Source organism: Gallus gallus, chromosome 2, assembly GCF_016699485.2.
Source record: "Gallus gallus isolate bGalGal1 chromosome 2, bGalGal1.mat.broiler.GRCg7b, whole genome shotgun sequence".
Taxonomy (NCBI): domain Eukaryota; kingdom Metazoa; phylum Chordata; class Aves; order Galliformes; family Phasianidae; genus Gallus; species Gallus gallus.
Window position 1 is genome coordinate 30,313,546 of NC_052533.1, and position 27,224 is coordinate 30,340,769.

Below are 27,224 nucleotides of genomic sequence, written 5' to 3' on the forward strand. Positions count from 1 at the left end.
GGCGCCTCAGCGGGGCATTAATGCGGGATGAGCGGTATGTAACCCCCTCCCTCCTCCCTCCCGAGCACACCCCTCCCGCCCTCCCTCCGCTCCTCCCTCCACCCTCCATCCCCTCCATCCCGCCCTCCCGCGTCCCCCCGTTTCTTCTCCGGGTCCCCCCGCTCACCCCGCCCTTCCTCCCGCGCCCCCTTTCTTCTCCTCCTCCCGCCGTGCCGCCCTCCTCCGTTCCCCCTTTCTTCGCAGCCCTCCCTCCCGTGCACATCCCTCCCTCCTTCATTTCTCTTTGCCTCCCTCCTTCCCTCCCATGCACAACCCTCCTCCTGCCCCCTGAAGCATCGACGGCCACTCAGTGGCCGATGCTTCAGGGGGCAGGAGGAGGAGGAGGGTTGTGGGTGGTTTTCTCCTGCTGTCTCCGGGAGAGGAAACCAAACCTCCCCTTTCTGGGTGTTAACTCTCCAGCCCCCATGGGTTGGGTTTCAAACCACGTTTCTCAGGACTCGGTTCTTTTGTAATAATGGTTTGCGCTGTTGTTTTTACGGAGAGATACGGGTGAGAAGCTGGGAACCGAAAAGGATACGCTTGTAGGTTTTGTTATTGTATAAATGGAGGTGAATAATTAACCTGTTACACTTGATATTTTTGCAGATCAAAAGAAGGAGGAAACTATGCCCACAGAGGGAGAGAAATCTCCCGAGGCAGAGAATAACAACAATAATAATAAAAAAGGGAAAACTGGAGGCTCACAGGTAAAGCACGCACTCCCAAATTGGGAAGTGCACAAACTATTAGCATTTAAAATTAAGTGTTCAGCTAACAGCATTCCCTGCTGAGGGCACCTTTCTTTGGATTGGGTGAAATCTAGTTGTTGGAGTGCAGTATTTTTACTGACTGGACGTGCTTTTTGACTGCGGTATACGGCGATCAGCTGCTTTCCACATAATAGAGGACCTCGTAAAAATTGCCCTTATTTTAGGAAAAAAGGCTGGATTGAGCAAGCGGTGGTGGTCCTGGTTGTCACATAATCATTGATAACCACTGGCTTGTATTTAAAGATTATTTACAGAAACGTATACTTCCCTATTCAGAGCTGTATCATTAGTCTCTATGCAGAAGTATGTTTTTGTCTGCTTCCTGTGTAAGTCTTGATGCTTACTTCTGATGGTTAATGCTTGTGCTCTTCTCCTGAATCTGTTCTGTTTTCTCTCTTTCTGGGTAGGATTCTCAGCCTTCACCTCTCGCTTTGCTAGCAGCCACTTGCAGCAAAATAGGAACTCCTGGTGAGAACCAAGCAACTGGACAGCAGCAGATTATTATAGATCCAAATCAAGGTTTGGTGCAGCTTCAAAATCAGCCACAACAGTTAGAATTAGTAACAACTCAGCTTGCTGGAAACTCTTGGCAGCTTGTTGCTGCTTCTCCTTCTGCTTCAAAGGACAATAATGTTGCTCAACAGGGATCTTCCGTTGCCTCAAGCGCACCAAGTCCCTCTAGCAGTAACAATGGAAGTGCATCTCCTACAAAAACCAAATCGGGCAATTCTTCTGCAACAACCCCTGGACAATTTCAGGTCATTCAAGTACAAAATCCAAGTGGTAGTGTCCAATATCAAGTGATACCACAGATTCAGACAACAGAAGGTCAACAAATTCAAATTAATCCTGCAAATGCTACTGGTCTACAAGATATACAGGGTCAAATTCAGCTTATTCCTGCGGGAAATAATCAAGCTATCCTCACAGCTTCAAATAGGACAGCTTCGGGGAATATTATTGCTCAAAACCTAGCAAATCAGACGGTCCCAGTCCAAATCAGGCCTGGTGTCTCCATACCACTGCAGCTGCAAACCATTCCTGGTACTCAGGCACAGGTTGTGACAACTTTGCCTATAAACATTGGTGGAGTAACCCTAGCATTGCCTGTGATAAACAACATGGCAGCTGGAGGAGGTTCAGGTCAAGTTGGCCAGTCCACAGAGGGTGGAGTTTCCAATGGAAGTCAGCTGGCATCTACACCGGTCACTTCTGCCTCTGTTAGCTCAATGCCGGACTCTCCTTCTTCATCGTCCACTTCTACGACCACTGCTTCAACGTCTCTAACTAGCAGTGACACCTTAGTAAGCTCTGCAGAAACAGGCCAGTACACAAGCACAGCAGGCAGCAGTTCAGAGCAGCCAACGGAAGAATCTCAAACAACTGCAACAGATTCTGAAGCCCAGAGCTCCAGTCAGCTTCAATCAAACGGACTACAGAATGTTCAGGATCAGTCAGGTTCCCTTCAGCAGGTACAGATTGTAGGTCAACCTATTCTACAGCAGATACAGATCCAGCAGCCTCAGCAGCAAATTATACAGGCCATTCCTCCACAGTCATTTCAGCTCCAGTCAGGGCAAACTATACAGACCATTCAGCAGCAGTCTTTGCAGAATGTTCAGCTGCAGGCAGTAAGTCCAACTCAGGTGCTCATCCGGGCTCCAACTTTAACACCATCAGGGCAGATCAGTTGGCAGACTGTACAGGTTCAGAATCTGCAAAGCCTTTCAAATCTTCAAGTTCAGAATGCTGGGTTACCCCAGCAACTCACCATTACCCCTGTGTCTTCAAGTGGTGGCACAACCATTGCCCAGATTGCTCCAGTGGCTGTTGCTGGTACCCCAATCACCCTGAATGCTGCCCAGCTTGCTTCAGTACCTAATCTTCAAACAGTAAGTGTTGCCAACCTGGGTGCTGCAGGTGTTCAAGTTCAAGGAGTTCCAGTTACCATTACCAGTGTTGCAGGTGAGTGGTCTGACAAAGTGTTGGGTTGTTTGTTTTTTGAAGTGGTGGGCTTTTTGACTGGTTCTTTTACAATGGTGAGAATGCTAGACAGTTTTTAAAACTAAGGCTGTTTTTTTTTTTTTGTAGTAGACTTGAAATCTCTCACTGTGAGACTTTATCACTGAGATTCAGATTTTGAAATAGCTACCACTTCTCCTAAACATTGAGCTAATGTTCCACTTTTATCAACTGAAGTAGAACTACTTGTATTTGCTAAGACAGAGAAAAGGATCATTTAAGGATAGTTTATAAAAAAAAAAAAAAACTTGTTGTCTTTGGGAGGGAATGTGAGACTTGAGAGATGTAACATGTTTAAAAAAATTATCAAAAACTAGCAATGCAAAATCTTTTTCCAGCAATACTTCTTTTCTGTGCATGGGGGATATAGGATAAGGAAAATGACAGTAAGGGAAATCCTGTGTCACGGCATGCATTTATATTGAACTTGATTATATTCTCTACTAACTCCTAAAGTTGTTCCCTCAAAAGTTAGAGTTTTATAAAGAGATTGAATGGAATGAGGTATGCTTACAAGCAGCATGGTTTCAATGATTTAATCTCTGCTTTAAAAAAAGGAAACAAAAGTCTTGTAACTGTATATTGATACTTGATGATGAACTTCTGATAAGTATTCTGAAATACCTATTTGGTTATGCTGGCCTAATCTTGGGGAGGGAGCTATTAAAAAGTTTTGGGCTGGAATAGAGAACTCAGTTATAAAGTTCTGCCAAGTGCACTGTAGCGATCCCCAGGGGCAACTCTATATGTGAAATTTGCAAACATTCAATTTAGGGGCTCTCTTTGCCAATTTGTAAACTCCTTAGAAGAACTTGATTTTACTTCATATAAGCAGAAGTCTTCTATCTTTGTTTTAATAAACTTTTTTGTTGGCAGCCCAACTATGGCCAGTTATAATATGAAACTGTAAGGAAAAACTTCCAGTGTCCAGTCTATGTGAATAATGTGGTATCATATTGACTCTTTATTTTTTCTTTCATAATCATATGCTATGATATGAGCAAAGGAAATGATTGTGCCGTTTAGTTGAAGTACTTCTGAGGAGATTAAATACGTTGATAACAAGAAATTTGCTATTGGAAGAATTTGGTCAGTTGTGGTGCTCTTTAACACTTAATGGCACGTTGAAATACTGAGAGTTGGGTTGGATGCATTAAACTTGGTTGACTTAAGGAATGTTTTAGAAACATTAAACTGGGGTACGAGAATTAAAAGCTTGACCTTGTGTTTTGCTGTAATGCTTCAAAAAGAAATTTCAGCTCACAGGAGCTGACCAACAGAATTCTGCGGAATAATTTGCTTTGGAAAATTGTTCTTGATGGGAAGGTTCTGGCTGGCTGATCTTACTCAAAAGTAAGAAGGATTTAAAGGAATGGATGGCCTGCTTCAGAAGCAGATTTGGGGGTGGCACAGAAGAAATCTTCCTATATGTTCTTTTTTTTTTCCTTTGCTTACTAATTGATTACAACTGTAGCTGTTCATATAAGGTATTCTAGATACCAACTTACACAGTTACCTTGTCTGCACCTCTGATTGTGTGTGATGTCTTCTGGAGAATGGATTTGAAGGGAAAATTTTTACATCCATTGCTCTGAAAGTAATGCCTCCTATTTATTTCAATGGAAACTAACAGATACATAGAGTACAATAATACTATTCAATAGAGCAAATTCTGAGCTACAAAACATTATTTTTTTTCAAAATAATCACCACCATTAGCTCTGCATTTCTGCTAGTGCTGAACAGAAGCCTGCATACCACTCTTGTAGAAACAATATGTGCCAGTGGAAGTGACCCGCTGTTGCTGTCACCACTGCTGAAAGGCACCACCCACCACCTCACTGTGCTCACTTTCACTGTTTGGTGGCCATAAATGTTCAGCAAGCATCAGTGAATGTCAGTGGGTACCATTTTTTTTTTCCATGGAGGAATTCACTTCTGTACCTTTGCTTCATGTGCAATTGCACGTGAGATGCCCTGCCACTGCCTTCTGTTGCACGTCAACAAAGTGTAATGGAATATTGATGGGAAGGTTCAGTCTCTACTGTCATACTACCAGTATCCACCTCTGATGTCACGGGCCAACATAATAAATAGGAGGCATTATTTTTGGAGCAGCCCTCATACATGGTCTGAGATTGACAATGAGGAACAGCGTTAAACTCAAAGAAGGCAAGTTTAGGTTAGACATTAGGAGGAAATTCTTTACTCAGAGGGTACTGAAGCACTGTAACAGGCTGCCCAGAGAAAAATGGATGCCCCATCTCTGGAGGTTTTCAAGGCCAGGTTGGATGTGCCCTGGACAGCCTGATCTTAAATAGTGGCGACCCTGCCCACAGCAGGGGGATTGGAGCTAGATGATCTTCAAAGTCCCTTCCAACCCAAGTCATTTTATGATTCGTTTTATTTTGTGATGATTTAGATTTGTTACTGAGGATGAAGGAAGGAGAATGAGTCAGAAGTGTGTTCCTAGAGAAGTGAAGCCTTAGTCATACAGGGTTTGTGTGTTAACTAAACTTAAACTGTGTGACCATTGAATTCCATACCAACCCAGGTAAGCTACTTCTGTAGCATTGTTATTCCAGCAGCTGTGAATCTGCCAATCTTTCCTCCTAATCTCAGGTTCTATTTCTCCTTCCCAAGAACTGAGGTTCTAATAAAGAACTTTGAGAATGTGAGAGTTCAGTTATAATTTCCTTCTTTATTTATCTCTACTCACCTGTGAAACTTCCTGATTACCATTTCTGGAGCAAAGCAACATGGAAAGGAGAGTAAAGAGCACGATGTGCAGCACAATCTGTTTTACTGCTATATCAAGTATTCAAGAAGGGAATGGTTATGAAATAGAAAATTAAGTACTGTGCCTGTGTTTGTCAAGTAACCATAAAACAAACCTTTAGCGGAGATAAATCCACTCAGATCAATTAACTCCAGTTAACATCATCTTAATGTTAAGCTTGGTACTAAGGCTTTGCAGTTAGGACAAAAAGGTTTCTTTGCTTTTTGAAGAAAAGGAGGATTACTGGCTGTCTCTGAGGAAGGAAGGGAGATGGAATTGGAGTTAGAAACTGTTCAAACCAATGAACTAAGGCAGTCAAAGCCTTAGTCTTTCTCTGTAAGTAGGCCTGTATCTGGGTGAAAGACAGAGAAGAGATCGTAATTATCCAAGCAGATCTCCAGCCACTACTGTGTACTCTTCAGCAGAGAAAGAAAAAGTACTCTAGAAATTTCTTTTGCCTGGCTCCTCATTTTAATAGCCAGATTCTCAATTTTTTAAAATGCTAGAGGCGTTACCTGCTTGAGAGGGAAGCTATCTGAATTGCCTGACTGCTTTGATGGCAGATTTTACACAAGCCAATGAACACAGGACCCTCTGATCTGCACTGGTGAGACCTCACTTGGAGTACTGTGTTCAGATGTCTCTTCAGGAGAGACACAGACCTGTTGGAGTGCATCCAAAGGAGGGCCACAAAAATGATGCAAGGGATGGAGCACCTCCCCTGTGAGGACGAGCTGGGACTGTTCAGCCTGGAGAAGGCTCTGGGGAGACCTGACTGCAGCCTGTCAGTGTCTAAAGGGGGTCTATGGGAAGGAAGAAGGCAAGGTCTTTAGCAGGGTCTGTTGTGATATGACAAGGGGAAATGGTTTCAAACTAAAAGAGGGGAGATTTAGATTGGTTGTAAGAAAAGCTTGTTACGATAAGTGTAGAAAAGCACTGGAGTAGGTTGCCCAGAGAGGTAGTGGATGCCCCGTCTTTGGAGACATTCAAGGTCAGGCTGGACGAGGCACTGAGCAATATGATCTAGCTGTAGGTGTCTCTGTTCATTGGACTAGATTACCTTTAAAGGTCCCTTCCAACTCAAATTATTCTGTGATTCTTTAAACATGCTGAAGTCTAAATTGCTTGCCAATTATAAAGAATAAGCTGTCTTGTTCAGGGCTATCAGTTTCCTCAGATTCATTTTTTTGTTGTTGTTGTTTTGTATTTTTAATTTGAAGTTTTTGCTTTTGTTATTACAGAAAGTCTTCTAAAAAAATAAACTGCTCAGTTAACATCTGCAGACTGACATTTCCATTCTCTTTTCTTCAGTACCTGAGCTTGTCAATGTCAACTCTTTTGTACGTTAATTGAACTTTCCAGAAGTGGATCACTTGCTACAAATGAACAGTGAAAGTAGGTGTTAGAAGTGAGCAGTACAGAGGATGTCCAGGAAGTGTCAGGGAAGAGATTGTGAAGAATTCAACCCATCCATTGATTCAGGTGCTCTAGCTTTGTTAGCAGAAAAAAAAGAAGTTTCTCTGTCCCTTGAGCAAACCAAAACTGATCCAACCAGCTGAGTTTCAGGTGATGATAATAATAAATCAATAAGTATGTGTCTGAAATAACCGTTTTTATTTGTGCCATATTTCTGTTTTATCAACATTATTCTTACAAAAGGGTAGTTTAGGTACTTTTCCTTATTTTTTCAGTAATAAATGAAACAAATCAGTGCAACTCTAAGTAATTCATTGTAAATAACAAGCTTAGCTTAAAATTAACATGGAAACGTTAAGCTATAGAACTATGTTGGGAAAACCTATTTGTGTTTTGTGAGATTTTTTTTTTTTAGTGTTCTAAATTCTAATAGAGAAACATCTCACAATGGGAAGAAAAAAATATTCAAGTAAAAGCTTTATTTTGGTTACTTTCTGTAACGTTTGTTACTGTTTCCTGTCTCAAGATGTATTGCCTTTACTGTAAACCATGGAAGATGAATAAATGTTTGGTGGTGTTTGTTTGTAATTTAAAAGCTCAAGCACATTGCTTTTGGTAGCCTTTGAACTGTATGTCAAAAAGCAAGGCAAAAGCAAAGGAGTTCTCATCTTTTCACTTTCACACCCCAATTGAATGTTCGTTCAGTATCAGTGTTGAAGGGGAAAGTTACTTTTAACTGTGAGGGTGACTGAGTGTTGATGCCAAGAGAGATTGTGGTGTCTCCATGCATGGGGATCTTCAAAACCCATGGTCCTTGGCAGCCAGCTGTAGAGTGGCCTTGCTTGAGTGAGCAGTGACATCAAACCAAATGACTTTCAGATGTAACTTCCTGTCTACACCACCCTGGGATTCTGTGAAGTTTTACACACAAAAAAATGTAGCGTCAGTCAAAAGAGAGGGGGGCAGGGGAAGGAAGCTGGATGAGGAAGATATAGAAACTAAGTATTTGAGCTTTAAAACAAGATCTGTGAACAATGATTTATTTAAGAGTTAATCAAACCTAAATGCAGCAGTGATCACTTGAACATGCAGGGATCTATGAACACCTGCCTTGCTATGAGACTAGTACCAGTCATAGCCTTTAACCAAGCTAGTTCTGTACAAAGTAAACTGCATTTTTCTGTTCTGTATGAGTTCATGTTATTTTATACATGATTCCCTGTGGAATGGGAAGTCTGTGGTGTTAATCAGAAGTAAAATAGATGGTGACTTCCTGAATTTGTCCCAAATAAGCTTGGGTTCATGCAGGTAATAGACAATTATCTTGCCTTTTTTCAAAGCTTCTGCTGTGATAGGTGTAGATGCAAGATTAAAAGATTCTCCCCACCTCTTAAAGTAAGGTAGCTTTTGCCTTTTTAAAGCTTATTTTCAATTCTTTTTATTTGCCCAAATGTGTTAATTGACAGAAGTGATTTGTTTTAGTACTAGATGGTTCTAAGAAGCGTAGTTCATAAAGCCATTTCGTTTTGGTGGGCTAATTTACGTTATCTCTCGACACGTTGATCTTGGGAGTATATTTGTACTAACAATAGCATGAAATGTGAATATTTGTGGATGCTGATGAATATGGGGTGAAATAAAACGTCCAGTTTTATTGAGACCAGTTATACTGTAATAAAATGTTGACAATTCATGTTTTGTTTGTGAGGGTTTTGTGTTCTGCCTGTCCTTATAGTACGGCCTTCAGCTTCATTTGAACTTGTTCATTGTTTTGGCTGGCAGTAGGAATATATGGATCCTTTCCTACTGGTGTAAACAATGGCTTTACAGAATAACTTAATTTCTTAGGAAAAAAATAATAGATCAAAATTGCATTTATCTTAATTACAGTTCTTGAAATAATTTTGTTATATGTTTAGCTTTTCTTACTAAGTTGTTTTTGTTTTAAAAACACTGAAAATATAAGTTACAGCTTTGTTAGTTGCGTTAAGCAAGAGTCATCAGATCCCGCCACCTTGCAACTTAAGTGCGTGTCATTTTAAGATGAGTGATTATATGGTCTGAATTATGGGGAATTGGTAGTTCATCCATCAGAACAAAATGGAGGAACAACTTGTGTTCGGTGGAAAGGTTTGCTGCCTGGCAGTACTGCAATTGGGGAGTTTTAAGAAGCTTCTACAGGGACATGCCGTGGATTCTAAAGCAGTTATTAATGACAATGTTAGTCCGATACCAAGTGTTCTCATTTGGACACTTGAAAAAATATCATGAACCTCATCCCTTGCTTTCGTACTCTTTAATAATGTGAGTTTCTAAGGCTTTTTTTCCTTTCTCCTTGACCAACTACTTTCATTCTGCTACTATTAGTAGTTACACAATTTGCCAGCATCTCCATTCTCATCCTGTCTTATATTTCTCAGATTTGTCTGCATCCATCTTGTGCTTTGTCTTAACTTTCCTTCTTTATTGACTCTTCTTGTGTGAGTCACTAATTCTGACATGCTGTTCGGAAACAGAAGAGATTGTTTACATATTATTACCATTCTAGTTCAGACTTTGCAAGAGAGTTTAAAGAATTTAGTAAAACATTTCAAATAGGAAAAAGTATATAAGATTAAATGCGTGTAACTTAATTACTGTGAGTCAAAGGTGTTTCTAGTTAAGTATTTAGTTTCTCATCATGTCTGATGTTGATTACATACAAAAGTAATCGCTTTTCCCATATACTCTTCCCACTCTTAAGTGATTTGCTGCTCACATCTTCATGAGCCAGAATCTTTGATGGATTATTTTTCTTCCATGAACTTATCTTTTTTTTTTTTGAGTCCATATAATTTTTTTTACATGTTCACTGCTCATCTGCAATAAATACAGTGACTTAATTGCTGTGTAAAGCACCTTTAGTGTTCTCAAACTCTTCTATTATGAGAAATTAAACGATCCTTTGGACTACTCACAATCTTCTGTTATCTCATTCATTTATGTTAGTTACCAAGGAAGGGAAGGGGTTTAGCCTAAAGTCCTAGAATATTAAATCTATGTCATGAAAATGTACTTCCATTTAATGCAAATGTAATCAGTGGGTCTCTTTGCTCATGTTAGTGTGACAGTGAGTATGTATAGAGTCATAGCACAATGAGTTGTGTAGCTAAGCAAGGAGGGGTAGCCATAGGCAGTGACAACATGAAAAGGGTTTAAAATAGCTATATGATCGAGAAGCAGACTGGCGTATGTAATTACCCAGTGTAAAAATCAAAGAAACTAATGGATGGTGATTGCATGAGGTTTTTAGAACAACATCCAGTGTTTCTCTGGATGCTCACTGGGAAGGAAGCTATGGCAAACACCTTGAAAGAAACACAAGCTGCGAAGCTATGGAATCTGCAGTAAGAAAGATAAGTACAAAGAACTGAGCTGTTTTCTACAAAGACAGAAGAAATGTAGGAGTTCTGCTTATCTTTAGCAATTTTTTAATGTTATGTGGCTCTGGGCATGTGGTTGGGAAGAGTATCAAAACTTACTGTACTTCTTCCAAAGTCATGAAAGGTCACCTGCATCTGTTCTCAGGTTGCTTTCAGCTGAGAACTGTTGTGGGACCGCAGTTGTAAATGTTCTAGTACTGGTGTTCTTTTCAAATGCTTCAGGGTAATTAGGAGCATTTAGGCTTTTAATGACACAATTGCTTTGTTGGATTTTCTTAAACTGAAATTGAAAATAGTGGTAGAAGGAGTTTAACAACAAACTTTGCTGGTGACAGCAAATGTTTGAGTACGCAATGGTAGTTTAAAAATAAAGTATTGATATGCTGTTCTGAACTTTATGCGTGAGTGTACAATCTTCCTATTAAGCTAAATGGAGAATAAGCTAGTAAAAATGCCTCAGTAAAAGAACACTTTTGCCTTACCTGTGAGTAGCAAAGTGTAACTTCATTGCTGCTTCCAGGGAAAGCAGGAATGGGCAGTATTTAAAATACTTGCTTTGCTCATAACTGCAGGGTGAAACAAGTTTCTAATGAGCTATTTCTCCACTATCATCTTCTAGAATTAGATGCTGGTTCTTAAGCTTTTCAAAGAAAAGCATTATTAAAACTATTTCCCAATTTTGTATTCCTACAAAAATGTTTCAACAATACCAGCTATCAGTTCTTGCCCTTACCTCTCTTGTATCCTGTTGTCAGAAACCAGGATATATACAGCAAGAAAAGAATTAGCTGAATTTTCTTATTCAGAAACTATTAAGCAAGCACACAATTATGTGAGTACTGCACAAGTTCATCAGATTGTTAGTATTTAATCCATTTTGTTTTAAAATACACTTGAACTCATACTAACCCAACCTACTTGTTCATCTGTTATAGACAAGTAAAGGAGAGAGGAAAAAGGAGAGGAGAAAAAATTATATTCAAAATCTGATTTTAATAGCTTCCTCGGTGCAATATGCATTGTTACAGAGTTGAGAAGTACTTAGCTTCACAAGATTCTCCTTGTGGTAGATGTGAGAAATTGTTTCTTATTATTTTAGTTTATTAAAAATGTTGGATGTTAATGATGATTACTCAAAATCCAACTATGTTATTTAATGGGGCAGCATGTTTTAAGGCAGAATAAGTATAAACAATATTAACATGGAAAAACAACTAAACTTTTCAATGGTCAGTAATTTTAATGGATACATTTAGTTAGAGTTATTAATATGCTATAGCATAGTAGTCAGAACTACATATGAAATGTCATTTTTATGGTTGTTCTGCTCATGAAACTTTTACCAGAACAAAAGCTCTGGACATCCTTAATCTTTTGCTGAAACAGCTTTGCAGCATCTTCTTACGATTCCTTGGGGTATGATGTAATAGTTTTTCTTAAGAATGGAGTTAGGTGTGATGTTTGCTACTGCTGATGGTGGCTCACATACCTTGATCAGCCGGTCATTGGTAAGCCACTGTTATCCCAGAAAGTGTTATTAGTCTTGAAAGACTGAGAGATTAAGTGTCATTCTCTTATAAAAAAGAAAATGACTGCCTAATATCCTCTAGCGAGAAACAGCTTGGCAAACGTGGTACTAGTCTGATTTTCTTTAATTAATTGAATGTTTTCAAGTGCTGATGTGACCAATTTTCCATTGAACAAAATACTGAACACTAAAAGGTGTGGGCCTTGGTTGACTTGTTTTCTTGGCTGTTGGGAACAAACTGTGTAAAACATGGAGCTCTTCAATTTGTTCTGTATCAGAAAGAGCGAGGGAGATACACTTTTACAGTGTAACAATGATACAGAAGTACTGGCAGAACTTTCAAAGGCTTCTGTCATTGAGGTTTACATGGCTCTTAAGATGTAGCTCTCTTGGTCCTTGACTGATAAAGGCAAAAGATGACAGTATAAACAAACAAATTGGTTTCATTGCCAACATTTTTTTTATTCTGAACAAATTATCAAATGCAGTCTGAGCCAGCCTAGTTGTAAAGTCAGCTAACTTCATTTCTCTTGAAAGGATTTTCCACTTTCCACGTACATACCTGTTTACTAATGCCTCTTGTGCACAGAGGCACACTTATTTTTATCTTGATCAATATAAAGATAGCATTACGTGTGACCAAAATGTTTACTTCAAGGACATTTATGAATCTTATAGGCTAGCACGGACATGAAAACATAAAATGTTAACTAGCTAAACTATAGTTAAAAGCAAAAAACAAATGAAAAAAAGCAAACAAAAAAGTAACAAACAGAAAGGGCAGGATACTGAAACCTTAGCTTGTTTTCTGTTTTGCCTTTGTTTTTTTCTCGTCAGCCTTCTTCTGTCCTTTTAAGATTAGACTATTGCTATTTGCATCATAATATTCAGAAGTGGAATCAAGATGCTAAAAACAGACTTATGAGAAATTCCAGAAAACAGTACTTTGATTTCCATATGGCACAATTGTGTAGGATGTGCATGTAGCTTCTTTATTGTTAAGTTAGTCAGGTATTGCGCTCTTCTAGTCAGATTGTAGAGACTGCCAGCAAACTTCTTTTTTGCTCTCTTGCCATTTATTTCAAAGTAAGGGAGAAGAGATGCAAGAAAGGACTGAGGCAAGTTATTTTGTGGCTATGAGCTGTAGGATAATCTGGGAGTTGGGGATGCGTTGGTGGAATACAGAGAGATGTTCACTAAAAGCAAACTGTAAGGGCTATGTTTCTTGCATCTGCTATTAGTTACCATGCATCTCACCTGACATTGTGCAGCACTGTTGGTAGGTGGATTTTCAGTTATCTGTCCGCTCTGAGCTTTAATACGCAGGGAACTACTAATTTCCATCTTCAACGCTTATTCTAAATAGATTTTTTTTATTTGATTGTTGGTGTTTTTTTCAATAAAAAGGAAAATAAGTTTTCTCAAACTTTAGCTGTAGGATAGCAAGATTTTTTTATTATTCCAGCTCCTTTATAGTAAAATGAGCATGGTTTTTGTTGGTTTTTTTTTTCCCTATTGAAGCCTATTAAAATCACAGCAGCAATCCAGAACAAGCAAAGTTGTTACCTTGCTTTGACTGAAACCTCTACTTGGTTGTACAATACCAAGCTTTGTGCAAATGAAGGTCCATGTTTATTTTCTTACATTGTTTCTGGATAGGTCTTTCTGTGTTGTATTTGACATAGCTCTTTGCTGTTTAATAGTAATAAAGATGAAATAGGCTTTCTGTTAAATGAAAAGTAATACTAGCTGGAACCATTTCTTCTGTTTGAAAATACTGAGGTGACTTCAGGCTGTGCTAATGCACTTGTGAGAAGCCTAACAGTTTTTAAGTTATTAGAGTACCTTCATGAAACTTGTTAAACATTGTATTGTCTTTGTATTGCCAGTATTGTGAGGAAACAGCAGTGGTAGGTGAATGGTTAGACTAGATCATCCTGGGGGTCTTTTCCAACCTGGGTGATTCTATAATTCTATGAATATGATTCTTGTACAAAACTTAATATTCTTTAAGGTATTGAAAACTCACAAACTTTTTTTCTTCTGACTTAATCCTCATACTTCTAAGTGGTATTTTTCATAGAAGCTAAGCTTAATTTGATGCTCATCATTAATTTTTGAGTACACTGTTCCATTTGACATGGGACAAAAGGTTTCTGTAGAGAAGATGCCAAGTTTGTATGAATACTGTCCAAGCTGGCAACAGGTAAAGGATAGAAACTTGTTGCATTGTCTCTGTAGGAAGCAGAAAAGAAAGATGTCTGTGTGATGCTGCAGTTTGTATTAGAATTTGTTTCTGCTTCTGTAACGTCTGACCACACTGTGCTATGATGGTCCACATTTCTTAAAGTAGTTGGTTGAATCCAATTCCTTTTTCTCCAAATTGCTCTTCTCTGAAGATCACGTGGGTCCCTTGCGTCAACCCTTGTGCAGTTTCTCTTCAGGGAAATATTTCACATCATGTATCATTTCTTTAACAAAACTTTATAAATCACTTCTTCAAGACAAAAGATGAGGCAGCATTGTCTGCATACTGTTTTAGTAATACCAAATAACATTGTCTTCTGTGTCAATACTGAAAGTCACTGTTGTCTTACTGTCACTGTTTAATTTATTAACTTAATGACTCACCATCTCTCATGTTTAATTTAGAGACATGATTTTCATTTCATTCTTCAGCTTAAAACCTTTCTAGTAGGCAATGTTGAAAAAAAAATTTTTAACTGTAAAATATTGCACAGACTGCAGTTGGGGTGTGCAGGGGAGAAGAGGAAATGAGACCTCTTTCTCCCACTGCTTTGTCTCGGCAGATTTCTTAATGGATGAGTTGATGTGTCAGCTCCAAAGCAGCCTGTCATTAACTTTATTTTAGTTGTCCTGTGGTAATATAGAGTTATAAATATCACTTGCAATCTTCTTCATTTCTTGACTATGCAGTTAAACAGTATTTTGGGTTGTTGTTTTTTTTAATAGTAATCAGTCTGACTCTAGCTACATTTTGCTAAGTGTTTCTCAGATTTTGCAGTAAGGTTCACGCTGCTGTCATTAATGCTGCCATCTCTTTAACTGCAAAATAGTAACTGGCTGCACAGCAGCAACAGGAACTCTATGCAAATTGTTCTGGGGAACTGAGTACCAGAAACTAGAAGTCCACTTAGTCTTAAATTTCTCTTCCTTCCAAGATCTGTTTTCTAAAGCTTCTGCGGATCATCAGAGTTACAGCCTTTCCCCTTCTATCCTACTTGTCTCAAAGAATAGGTTTTTGTGCTTACTACTGCAAGTGAACAAGAACAGTGATAGGAATGTGTGTGCAATGTGTAATAAAAGGAAATTTGTTTTGACTCGTGATGGATGACCAAGCCTAATGACAGTGATCTTCAGTTGTAAATCACCCTGTAGAAATCATTTCTTAGAATGCATTAGCTTTCTTTGTCATCCAAGTTGTGTTATGTGAGCTCTTATTTTGCAAGTTAGCTTTGAAAGCTGAAGAAGTGATGCTGAAGAATATGTGATCCTGTGTTTTGCGATACTGAGTATTAACTGCTTAAATGTTTAAGGCTAGTGACTAAAATCATGTAGGTTTTTCTATTTGTGAAGTCTAAAAAATGTCTATAATGTTCTTAATTACTTTCAGTCATAATCATATGTGCAATATTCTAATGAGTGAGAGACTTACTGCACTTGATTTTCAAAATAAATACTATATCAGGTTGCCTTGTTGTTTTATTTGACCACAGGACAGCATACAGTGTTTACTATCCAAAAGAAATAAAATGAAGTAATTGATGTTAGTGTTATAATGTACGGTAGCATATTGTAGTAACCTCAAGTTGTGACCTGACAGCATGTACGATAAAGTTCAGTCTTACACAGGTTCAGTGATTTTGTTGATCAAGAGTGTTTCACAGCTTCAGAAAAATCACTGTTAAAAAAAGGCACAGGAATTTTATGAAAAACTATCTTCTACAAGCACGTATAGATGTGCAGTGACTACTTTGACAGCTTATCTGTAATAACACAGATGAAGTGAAGTGTGACTTTGTTTGTTCCTTTATGTAACGATATGTTTAGACTTCTTTCTGAAATCTGTGTTGAAACGTGAGAGCTTTTTTACTGCAAGGCTTGATTATGAATGGTGAAGTACAGTGATATTAAGCCTTGTGGTTTGGAGTACATCAGAAGGAAATAATGTTAAGAGATTTCATAATTTTAGCAGAATTTTTTAAAGGTTTTAAATGATATTTTTACGCCCTAGTAGCAAGTCATGTAGAGTGACACTGGGTTGTTCTGTTCCTGTGTGTATAATTATCTCAACTACCTGTTTTTAAAATCAGCAGGGTTTTATTTATTTACTTCTAATAAAGCTAATTTATAACCAAGTCATCTATTCAAAACTCCTTATTTTTTTTCCTAGAAGGTGTCTCAATTTCGTTTTTGTAGGCTTCTAACCAACTCGTATCAACAGTTAAGTAATACCTCAAGTGTTATGTTTTTTTCAATAAATTTTATTTAAAAAGAAAAAAACAAATTCCTCATCTACATTTACCATTATTTTCCAACTTGTAAAGACTTTTTTTCATTAGGATGAGAAGAAAAAATGCAACAGTAGATTCATCAAGTTTTAGTTCACTTCATCTGGCTACCTGTACTGATAAGCTCTGGTACCATTCCATAGTTTGTACTGCGGTGTGTATAAGTTCTGTTTTATCTGAAGAGACAGTAGAAACTTTGCTTATAGAGGATTACAGAATTGTGGGCATTGGAAGGGACCTCTGGAGAGCGTATATTCAACTCCCCTGTTGAAGCAGATTCCCTAGAGTAGGTTGCAGTGTTGGGGCCTAATAAACCTGCTCCATGTCTTATTATCGCTGCAGATTTTATTGTAGCTCGTTACTGCAAAGACTTTAATATTTTCTCTAGCAAAGTAGGGCTAATATTTGCTTTCTGTTCCTCTAGTTTAAGTTCTTGAAAATTTCTTGTTTCCAGGAGTTCCAAAGCTCATTGTTTTAGTCAATCTCATGGTCTCAAGTGACTTCCAGTAATTCTTAAAATGCTGTGTATCCTTTTTTCTTCCTTTTTTCTTCCTTTTTTCTTCCTTTTTTCTTCCTTTTTTCTTCCTTTTTTCTTCCTTTTTTCTTCCTTTTTTCTTCCTTTTTTCTTCCTTTTTTCTTCCTTTTTTCTTCCTTTTTTCTTCCTTTTTTCTTCCTTTTTTCTTCCTTTTTTCTTCCTTTTTTCTTCTTGTTGTAAAAGTCAAAGCCTTTATTGTTCCATTAGTGGATCCTGGAATGTAGTTTAAAAAAATCAAAACCCTCTACCATTACAGTGATTTCACTTTAAGATCTAGACAAGAGCATGTTCTAATTGCTTTTGGTGGGCTTTTTTGGTATTCTGTTATTCTTTTGCCTCATGAAGTAGAGATTTGTTCATTGAGTACTGTGGTCTGGATCTTCAAATAAGACTGTATGGTATTTCGAGTGTTTCAGAGACTTCTGTACTGATCTTAGTAAATGGAGTACAAGACAGAGAAGTTTAAGATAACTCCTTGAGCTTAATCTGAAGAAGAGAATCAACATTTGCATTAGAAAATGCAATAACTTTGTTAAGACCATCATCTGAGGAGATGTCATTTAATTACTGTTTAACTGAAATCATATGGAGAATGTAATTGTTTGCCCAAGCAACCTTATTTTTGGCATTTTCTCTTTTGTATTTCGACCGCTGCCTTTACAGTTAGTGTGAATAGCTGCTCCTGAGATGTATTTGCTATATCATGCTTAATAAATAAAGACTGTAGGGTGTATCGTGTTGTTCAAGGTGGTCCTCACATGCACCACGCAAGTATTCATTGGAGAGCAAATGGCAAAGATGGGGGAAGGTGGAAGATCAGTAAAGTATGTCAGCTGTGGTGCTGAATATCATGAAGAGATGTTAAAAGACCCTTGTGTAGTTGCTTGTCTTTTGATTTAGGCTGAAAGTTGGTTCATATCAAATCAGCAAAACATACAAAATTTTTAGAAATGCCAAACAGGCTTTCTCATAAATGCAGATTGCTCAGATCCAGAAAGAATTGTGTGTTAGACTCTCTTCACTTTAGAACTAGTCGTGAAGCTGAAAAGTGTTTAAAAAGAAACCTGTGCATGGTTCAAATTGTACTGAAAAAGCCTGGCAGCCTGGGAGAAGTTGCACTGAAACTTCAATATCAATTTTAAAAAGTCAGAGAGAGAAAGAAAATTGAGAGAAAATGGTTAGGTTCCAGGCCTCCTTTTGTCAAGTAGGACTTTTTGATGTGGGTGGAGTCATCCCTTTAACAGAATCTGATGACAAAGAATAACTTATTGTCCTTGAAAGCACACCTGTTAGTGAGAACAGTAACAGAGGCCAAAATGTGTATCTTCAGCTTTTGTGGTGACTATCACTACACTGCCATCATTTGTAGTGGTGGCCCAGTGGATTAAAGTTTGCGTTTCAGAGTCTCTTCAGCACACTGAGAGCAGTTCATGCTCTGCAAAAGACTGCAAGTGAAGCCAGCTCTCTCTCTTAATTTATTTACCTTTGGATAACTGAGAACTACAGCTGGTTTCTAACACAAGCAATCACACAAACACATTAAGATAAGTGTTTAGATACAGCAAAAATGGTCAGCTTTCTTTGACTTGAGCTATTCATAGCACTCAGTCAGCACTGCAGCAGCTAACAGCATGACAAGGAATTGCCCCTGCACTAGCACTTTGTTTAGAAGCTCTTGTGTCCTGTTATGCCACTGTCAGACACAAGTGCTAGATATTACTGTCTGCATTTATACCTCAACGTTCTCCTTAACCTGCCATGTTCTCCCTCAAGGACTTTTGTGAGTGCTCTTCTTCCAATTATGAAATAAATTCATTACCAATAGATTCCTATTCTGAAAAGAAAGCCTTTATTCTATCCTAGATGTATGGAGGCTCAACACTCAAGTTTTTAATTCTGTTTCTATGATTCCTCTGCTTCAGATTACAAACTTCAACATTTCTGGGTTTGCCCTTCCTTTCAGAGATCCAGAAGTACACAGTACTTGTTGATGTTTGTAACCTGTTTAAAAAATAATGAATTTGTGTTTATCCATATATAAGCATATCAGTTATAAATTTCAGACTGAAATCAAGAGGGAGGACTGGGGGAGTTTTTTCAGTATTTTTAGTGAAAATAACATGATACAGATCCAGAAGCAGCACAGATTTATTCTGTTTCGTATAGTGAAATGGAACTGTTGGATGACATTTAAGTCAGTTTGGGAGGTTCTCTGTGTATTGTCTTTGTTCTTAACCTGTTTGTATGTGTGTGTTGGTGTTAGCTTTAGTTTATGGCTATTATCTTAGCAGTCACATGAATAAAGTAGTTGTTATTCTGTGCTGCATTGTATATGGGGTGACTTGGTAGCTAGACAATTTAGACTTCAGGAAGAATGTTCTTCTCAGTCTCATCCTCATGGATGACTTCTGTTACAAATTCCTGAGAATTAAGTTGGGGTACCCAAATGAATTCACTGAGTCACATTGCCTCTAAAGGATTTCAAAGTTTTGAGTTAGTGCTTCAGTACTGCAGGCTTTCTGGTCTTGGAATGCTATTATTTTAAGAATTCTGGCTTTTTACGCTCTATCAGTAAGTTGTGTTTCCTCTTATTTCCCATTTGAATGAAGACAATGAAGTTTTGAAAATAGCAGTATATTAATGGGTTTTTGTCCCATTCCTCTTACTGGCAGGACTGGCATTTGGTGTTGTCCTACTGCAGCTGGAAGTCATATCTATGTGTCAGATTATTTGTCAGATTATTTTCCTAGATCCTATCATTATAACTTTTTAAGAAAATCTAACAGTACCCGCTGCTCGAGAAACTTCATTTCTTGCCTATATTAGAATACTCTTGATTTTGCTTATAGATCAAGACATTCAACTGCATGTCTTTGAGAAAGCTGATGAGATCAATAAACTTCTGCAATGAAACTGAACTGTTAATTCATCAAGTCAGTCTTAATCCCATTTAATTCATTCAGGCTCATTCAGCAGGCTTCTTAAAAATGTACTTCTTTCTGCAGAACAAAACAAGCTCTGCTATGCTAGTTTGCTCAGTCTAGTCCTATAGCATTTCTTTTTCTCTGAACCAAATAGGAACTTACTTTCACAATTGTGATTCAGTGCAGTTTGTAGAAGAAGAGACAGTTCTATGTATGTCATAAAGCAACTTTCAGATTGAGCTACTTTTAGTTTTCGGAATGTAGACATGTTTTCCAGGGCAAATAGATTTAACAATACTTCTAAGATTTTGTTTTCTCATCTGAGCTTTCGAGGAGAGGAAAAGAGCACTTGGTAAACTTGTTCACATTTCTTAATATTGTTCAGTATTTTGTAGCCTTGTACTGTTCTGATAACAAATTACATTAAACAGGACCGTCTGAACTTAAGAAAAATGGCTGGATTTAATATTTGTTTTGTGGCTTCCCATAACTATAAGTGGATTTTCTTTTCTGTAAGATATATGAAGTTAATTTGCATGCTCACTGAAATGGCCAAGAAAATGTAGAGTCTTTTTCCTTATTTTACAGGTCAACAGCAAGGACAGGATGGAGTAAAAGTGCAGCAGGCTACCATAGCTCCTGTTACTGTAGCGGTAGGTGGCATTGCTAATGCAGGAATTGGTGCTGTTAGTCCTGATCAGATAACACAAGTGCAGCTGCAACAAGCTCAACAAGCTTCTGACCAGGAAGTGCAACCTGGCAAGAGAACAAGAAGAGTTGCCTGCTCGTGTCCTAATTGCAGAGAGGGAGAAGGAAGGTATGTATAAATGTTACTAATGCATCTTGTCACACTTTAAGTCATTTGGGCTTCTAATTTTCTTATATTGTATGCTTTTTTAGTGCTGTCTACTGGAAAGTATGTTTATATATTCCTTTTTAGACAAGGGATTATAACTATCATCATGAAGAAATTTTCTGCAACAGTTAGTAGTGTTTTGGAATAAAATTACTTACCTGTTCATATTTGATCTTTTTAGAAGCAGCAATGAACCAGGAAAAAAGAAGCAACATATCTGCCATATTGAAGGATGTGGTAAAGTTTATGGCAAGACATCTCATCTTCGGGCGCATCTGCGCTGGCATACTGGTGAAAGACCATTTATATGCAACTGGGTTTTTTGTGGCAAGCGATTTACAAGGAGTGATGAGTTGCAAAGACATAGAAGAACCCACACAGGTTGGTCAGCCCTCTGTATGTACGTAATACCTTGTGTCTGGATCTTAGTGGCCATGGTTAAACAATGATATCAAAGACCTCGTTAGGGTCTCTGAAAAATACTTTTAAATATAAATAAAGCAGCTAAAAATGGAGGAACTGGTAGGCTTCAGTTTTCATCAGTGCAAACTGACCAAGAAGTCACGTAAGTAAAATGATCTTCTGAAACTTTACCTAGCCTAGAAAAAAGATTACCTTTTCAGTGCAGATAGCTGATATATGTTGGCTAGCGCCTAATCAAAATTCGACAGATTTTCTTGAGCGTGTTGGATTGGACATGGACCCGGGTCTTTTTTTCTTCACTTGGATTAGATCGATCCTTAAGAAACTTGTTAATCTAGTTCATTTATCAGATTTGGTCTCTTTGGGAAGTTTCCTTGATATTTCAGATGATGATAAAGGAAGCTGTCCTAACAGTTCAGATTGGAAAGCAGACCTTGTAGAAATTAAGAGTGTTATTAACCTTCATATTTTTAACCCTCAGTAAAGATTCTTTTTGTGGGTTTTTTTAATCCACTCAAACTTACAGCTGCAAAAGATTGCACTCAAAGGAAACCTAATGGTATTCAAACACCGTCAGAACTTGTTAGTATGGTGAATTTTTCTCTCAAGTTTGATTTTATACATTTTTATAAGACAGAATCATGGAAATCTGGGATTCAAATTTGTGTCCAAATTACATTCACATCATTATAATCTAAATAAAAGTATGTATTTTTTTAATGCTATCAAGTAGCATTACTTAGTCTGTCAGATTTATGGAAGGTGACGCAAGTTCTCTTGTGATCTGAATTTCAAACTACTCACTAGATAATCAGAGCACAGCAAATGTTTGTTAAGAATGTTTTAATAGTGAGGAATGGCTTGCCAAAATCTGAAAAGACCTGAGAATCAAGCAAGTAGAGAAGAAAATGTTGTATCCTTTGAAAGATATTTCAAACGTTCAATAGGGAAGGGTCAGATTGAAATGGCCAAACGGAAATTGTTCTGTGCTCTCTTTCACTAACATTTTGGTTTTATTCTTCTTTTAAAAAAGGTGAAAAGAGATTTGAGTGCCCAGAATGCTCTAAAAGGTTTATGCGAAGTGATCATCTATCGAAACATGTCAAAACTCATCAGAACAAGAAGGGTGGTGGAACAGCCCTTGCTATTGTTACCTCAGGAGAACTGGACTCTTCAGTTACTGAGGTTCTTGGTTCTCCAAGAATTGTCACTGTTGCTGCCATTTCTCAAGATTCAAACCCAGCAACCCCTAATGTTTCAACAAACATGGAAGAATTCTGAAAGGATAATTTATATGGACACCTAGTGCTGCACTTAAGTTTACATGCCTTTCAGGAAATGGAAGTGGGCTAGTAAAGTGGATTACAGAGAAGGAAATTGTGTTTTCAGTCTTGACTTCTGTAAGTGTTCCAGGTTGGAGGGTCAGCATGGAAAGTGTACACTGGTGCAACAAGGCAAAATTTCAAAAATACAAACAGCGCAAATTGATGTACTGGATAAACGGATGGGGGAATATTATTTCCATACTGTACTTTTTTTAGTTATATGTCTGTATATCATGTAATGATTTTAAATGAACTTTTCCCTTCTATTTTGGCATTGTATGTTGATGTGTTTGTAAAATCAGATAATATCAATGTAAAACAGGGTGGACCGTGACTAGGATTAATATCATTTTATGAAGGTACTTTGTTTTTAATATGAATTTGTAATATTTTCATGATAACATCCTTTTCCCATAAAGCACAGCAAAACTGAATACAGACTGAACGAAAGGGGAAATAGTTTAGGTTTTTGCTCAGTCCACAGAACGTGTTAGTTTATTTTGGCCGTCTTTTCTCAAGTTTTGGAATAACTCAACTAGCAGCTGGATGATACATGCTGTGAAGTGGATCTGAGGTGGACCTCAGATTTATTTTGACCACTACATTATAGTAGTGCGTATAAATGACAATCAGTGAGCTCTAATTCCTCTCTTTCTTTGGAGAGCTAAGATTATGTAGAATTAGTGTATACAGTAGGAAAAAACAAAACAGTAGAAAGAAATTAACATAAGATTTTACAAAACTAATGGTGTCTTTATGTAGGAGGAAGAATGAATATGGCAACCTTTGGGTCAATTTTGAGTATTTCATATTTTAAAGTATCAGTGGTCTGTTTCTAACTCGTAGGTAACAAATAATAAAAACTCAATATTTAAATGTTTTAATTTTGTTACAATTCATGGAAATAATCAGAGAATTGTCTCCATGAGTGTTGTAAATCACTCTCCAGTATCTTCTTTCTGCGATACTAGCTATTTTCTTGTGGTTAATGTGCTGAGTTCTTTATGCTTTGACTTAATAGCCAAAGAGAAGAATTAATTACCACATTTTAACCAAAAAAGGCACAAGTAAACATTTTCTCTCCTTTCCCCTAAATGTTACTGTCTTTATTTTCTCTACTTTCTTGGGCTGGTAATAAATACCTGTTACCTATCGAGTCTTACGCTGAGACTCCAACCATGAAACAAAATGGAGAAAGGGGAATACAGTTATCACTTTATTACATGGCTTTTGATTTGAAAGGTTTCTTCGTATTTTCAGATGAATCAGATTGATAGGAATATAGAAGAAATGGAAAGCAACAGCAATGGAAATCTGCAATTCGTATGTGAAAACTCCCACATATAAAGGGAGGAAAGATGGCCAAATATTTCATACTCAGGATTTTGAATTATTTCCCATAGTCATAAATGTAACTTTTTACACATATAGTCATTTGGTGATAATTCTCGTGACCGGTATTTTTAAGAAAAAATTATGCCAAAATATTTTTAATGTAACAAAAGGAAGTACAGTGTAAGAAAGATAAGATTTTTGTTTGTTTTTCCTGCAAATTAAAAAAGGAAGAATGTGTTCGGTAACTGTTGGTTTGAGACACATAACAGATACCCTTTGCATTCTCTCACGAAACTTCTCATCTGAATACTTTATCAATCTTGTGGTGTTTTGTGTATTTTTGAAGCAAGAGGAGTACCAATCATTGTTTACACTGTGTACACTTTAGGCCAGCCCTTTGTAGCAAAATATTAAACTGGAGGTATTTATACTTTCAGTTTACATTAAAAAAAAAAAAAAAAAAAAAAAAAAGCTTTGAGATTAAAGAAAAACAATTTTACACTGTGGTTATAAATTTCAAGTTTCTTAAAGCTTTTGTAGACTTGTAACAGTCTTTAAATTTTAGTTGGGTTTTGTACATTTTTTTGTATATTTTATTTAAAGTACTCTGAACTGATGTATCTGGACTTAAAACATCAGACTCAATTAGATGTTACATTTAATACAGATGAACATTAGGTAGTATTAACTGTTAATTTTATTATATAGGAAATGAAATGTCAAATATATATTTTATCATTATGCTTCACAATCAGTGCTATACTTTTCTTTATGCAAAGAAGAGCTTTCCTAATGTTATTACCATGTTTCCTAGAGGTTAACGATTTTTGTAAACTGAAGTTACGACCATTCTGCACAACCATTTCATATATGATTTTTTCGCACATACGTACGTATGCTGATAGGAAACGGAAGTCCTTTTTAATTGACAACAAATCCCTAATCTAGGAGTATCAGGATCTAAATCTAGTTGGCTTCCGAGCATCTGAAGTACGTTAACTCGTGTTAGCAGGTGCACATTTTACCACTGGAATTAGAAACATTTTGACGGTCTGTTCTGCAAAGCATTCTGAATCCACTTCTCTGTCTTAAAAGGATCGTAAATTTCAATGTCCTTTATTTGACTCGGTGGGATATAGCTGTTGTAAGTAATAGGGCACAGATGTGCAGTTGTATCTTGTTTAATGGCATTTCACTGTTCATTCCCTTTGCCACCGTTAAAAATTTTGCTTTATTGTAATTATCAGTGCAAAGTGTATTTACCATGGTAGAACTCCGGTGTTAGAATAGTTTTTTTCTTACAATATGATTTCTTTGGTTAGATTTGTGTATGTGTTGCCGATTACATTAGAAATTGGTGTTAAGTCATTATTTATCACATTCTTTCATGAGAGCAGTAATAAAAGTGTGTAATCTAGGAGAAAAAGTTAATTTGTCAAAGTTAGGTAAGCATGATGTTTAGGTCCTATTTTTCAGTTTTATAACTGTTCTACTGCAACAATATTTGTATTTAAGTCTTCATTTTAATGCCTTGTGGTGTTTTTTTTATGCATGTCACTGAATTGTCATCCCGCAAGAATTGATGTGCAGCATAGGGTGTTAAATCTACATAATGATTTTGAAACAGAAAAATAGTTGATGGATAAAAAAAAAAATGTAAATGTTTTGCAAAAATTCCTTATAAAAAGTTTTGTAGTAATATTTCACTTGTAAATTTTTCTAAGAAAAAACATGGAAAAGGAAAAAAATGAAAAGAGTAACATTTCCCCACATCTAGAACTTAATTCTGCCAGCAAAGCCTGTAAGGCATTAATTTGACACTTTTACAATGCTGATTTGTATGATTTTTTGGTGGGTTTGGAACTAAAATCGTGTACAAGTTGTTGCCTGCAATAACATTTTGCAAGTAACCTATTAAAATTCCCTTGAGTTTAAAAGGTTTCTTCATTTAATTACTTATAAAGCAGCAGTGAATTATATCCGAATGATAATCTGTTCATCGAGAACACCAGAAAGCAAATGCTTCTCAATGGGGAAAGGTTGGCAGCAGCTTCTGGATTTGTATAATTAAGACGTATGCTTGATGGTCAGCGTTTCCCAACTGGCAGGCTCCTAGCAGGGAGATAAAACAGCAGATTCCAGCTCGGCGTGGATCCAGTTAGGTTTGTTCAACTCTTGGGAATGGAAGTTATTCCTGCCCATACTGAAGGAGTGACGGAAGGGAAAACTTCTCTAAAGGTAAGGAACAGGAACGCCCATCTGGTGTGCACACACACGCAAATAAATTGATATAGAGAGAAATAGATAATAGAAGTGTCACGATTGTATTGCAGAAAGGAAATGAACAGAGTGAAGTAATGGAAAGCTGAATGAACTGACTTCAACTTGTAGAAACTATACTGAGCTTTGTTCTTAGTGAATTGTCAGTGGGCTCCTGCATTGTCTTGGACTCAACTTTGACGGTATACTAAACTGCTAATCGTAAAAGTACAATAGCTGCTAGCTTTGGGTTTTTATACTGAAGGTAAGCCTTCAAAAAGTGCAGTAGTCTTGAAGAGAATGTGTAATAATATTTCACAGATTAAGAAATAAGTAACCAGAAGACCATTTGCTTGTTCAGTCTTGCAAGAGAAAATGGTATTTAAAATTTCTGATTTTATCTGTCCTGCTGCAGGACAGAATCCTCTTCTAATTCAGACCTACGGTCACTTATCTGTACTGTATGTTTGAAATGGTGCTTTTAAGTCACATTAACCTTCTAATGTCAAACAAACTTAGCTAACCGAAGCCAAAATATGTCATAATTTAAAGCAAATTCATCTGACAAATATCTCCAGGTCTTTTATGTTTTGGTACTGTTTGTTTGTTTAGATTATTATTTTTTTATAGATTATTTATATGAAAGTAGTCCTACACTTACACAGCTACTGTTACATGTTTCTTTTTCTAGATATAAGATTCATATTTAATTCATACTGAACTTCTTACTGTCGCGTTCACTGCCTTACACTTTCCATGTCCCTGCTTCCCTTCCTTTTCTCTTCCCCAAAGCTATTTGCAACGTTTCCCAGTAGTCTGAGCCTTGCCAATGTCCATAGCGGTGCCGTGGAGACTGACAGCTAGAATATGATCTCCTAGCTAGACTGTCAAAAATACTTTTTCTGGCAGAACTGCTCTGCTATAGAAATTGCCAGCAGCCAGACAGGTGATGTAACCCAGCGATGGGAGTATGGCTAAGGCACTTCCTTCCTCTAAGCTAGATAGGTATCCTCCAGGACCAGAGTCTTTGGCTCCATCTGCCTTTCCCATATTGAAAGT

The 27,224-nt window shown here is 37.3% G+C and overlaps 1 protein-coding gene across 2 annotated transcripts; it reads left to right on the forward strand.

Moving 5' to 3' along the window:
• Positions 1-25,843, forward strand: SP4 (Sp4 transcription factor). Of its 2 annotated transcripts, none has more exons than XM_418708.8 (6): positions 1-34; positions 646-746; positions 1,217-2,774; positions 20,556-20,784; positions 21,005-21,204; positions 22,280-25,843. In XM_418708.8, the coding sequence occupies exons 1-6, from the start codon at positions 28-30 to the stop codon at positions 22,525-22,527; spliced, it is 2,343 nt and encodes a 780-aa protein (XP_418708.2). In that variant the 5' UTR covers positions 1-27; the 3' UTR covers positions 22,528-25,843. The 2 variants fall into 2 exon arrangements, with proteins under 2 accessions (XP_418708.2, XP_046793577.1); XM_046937621.1 differs by lacking the exon at positions 1-34 and adding an exon at positions 341-549.
• The last annotated feature ends 1,381 nt before the right edge of the window (positions 25,844-27,224 follow it).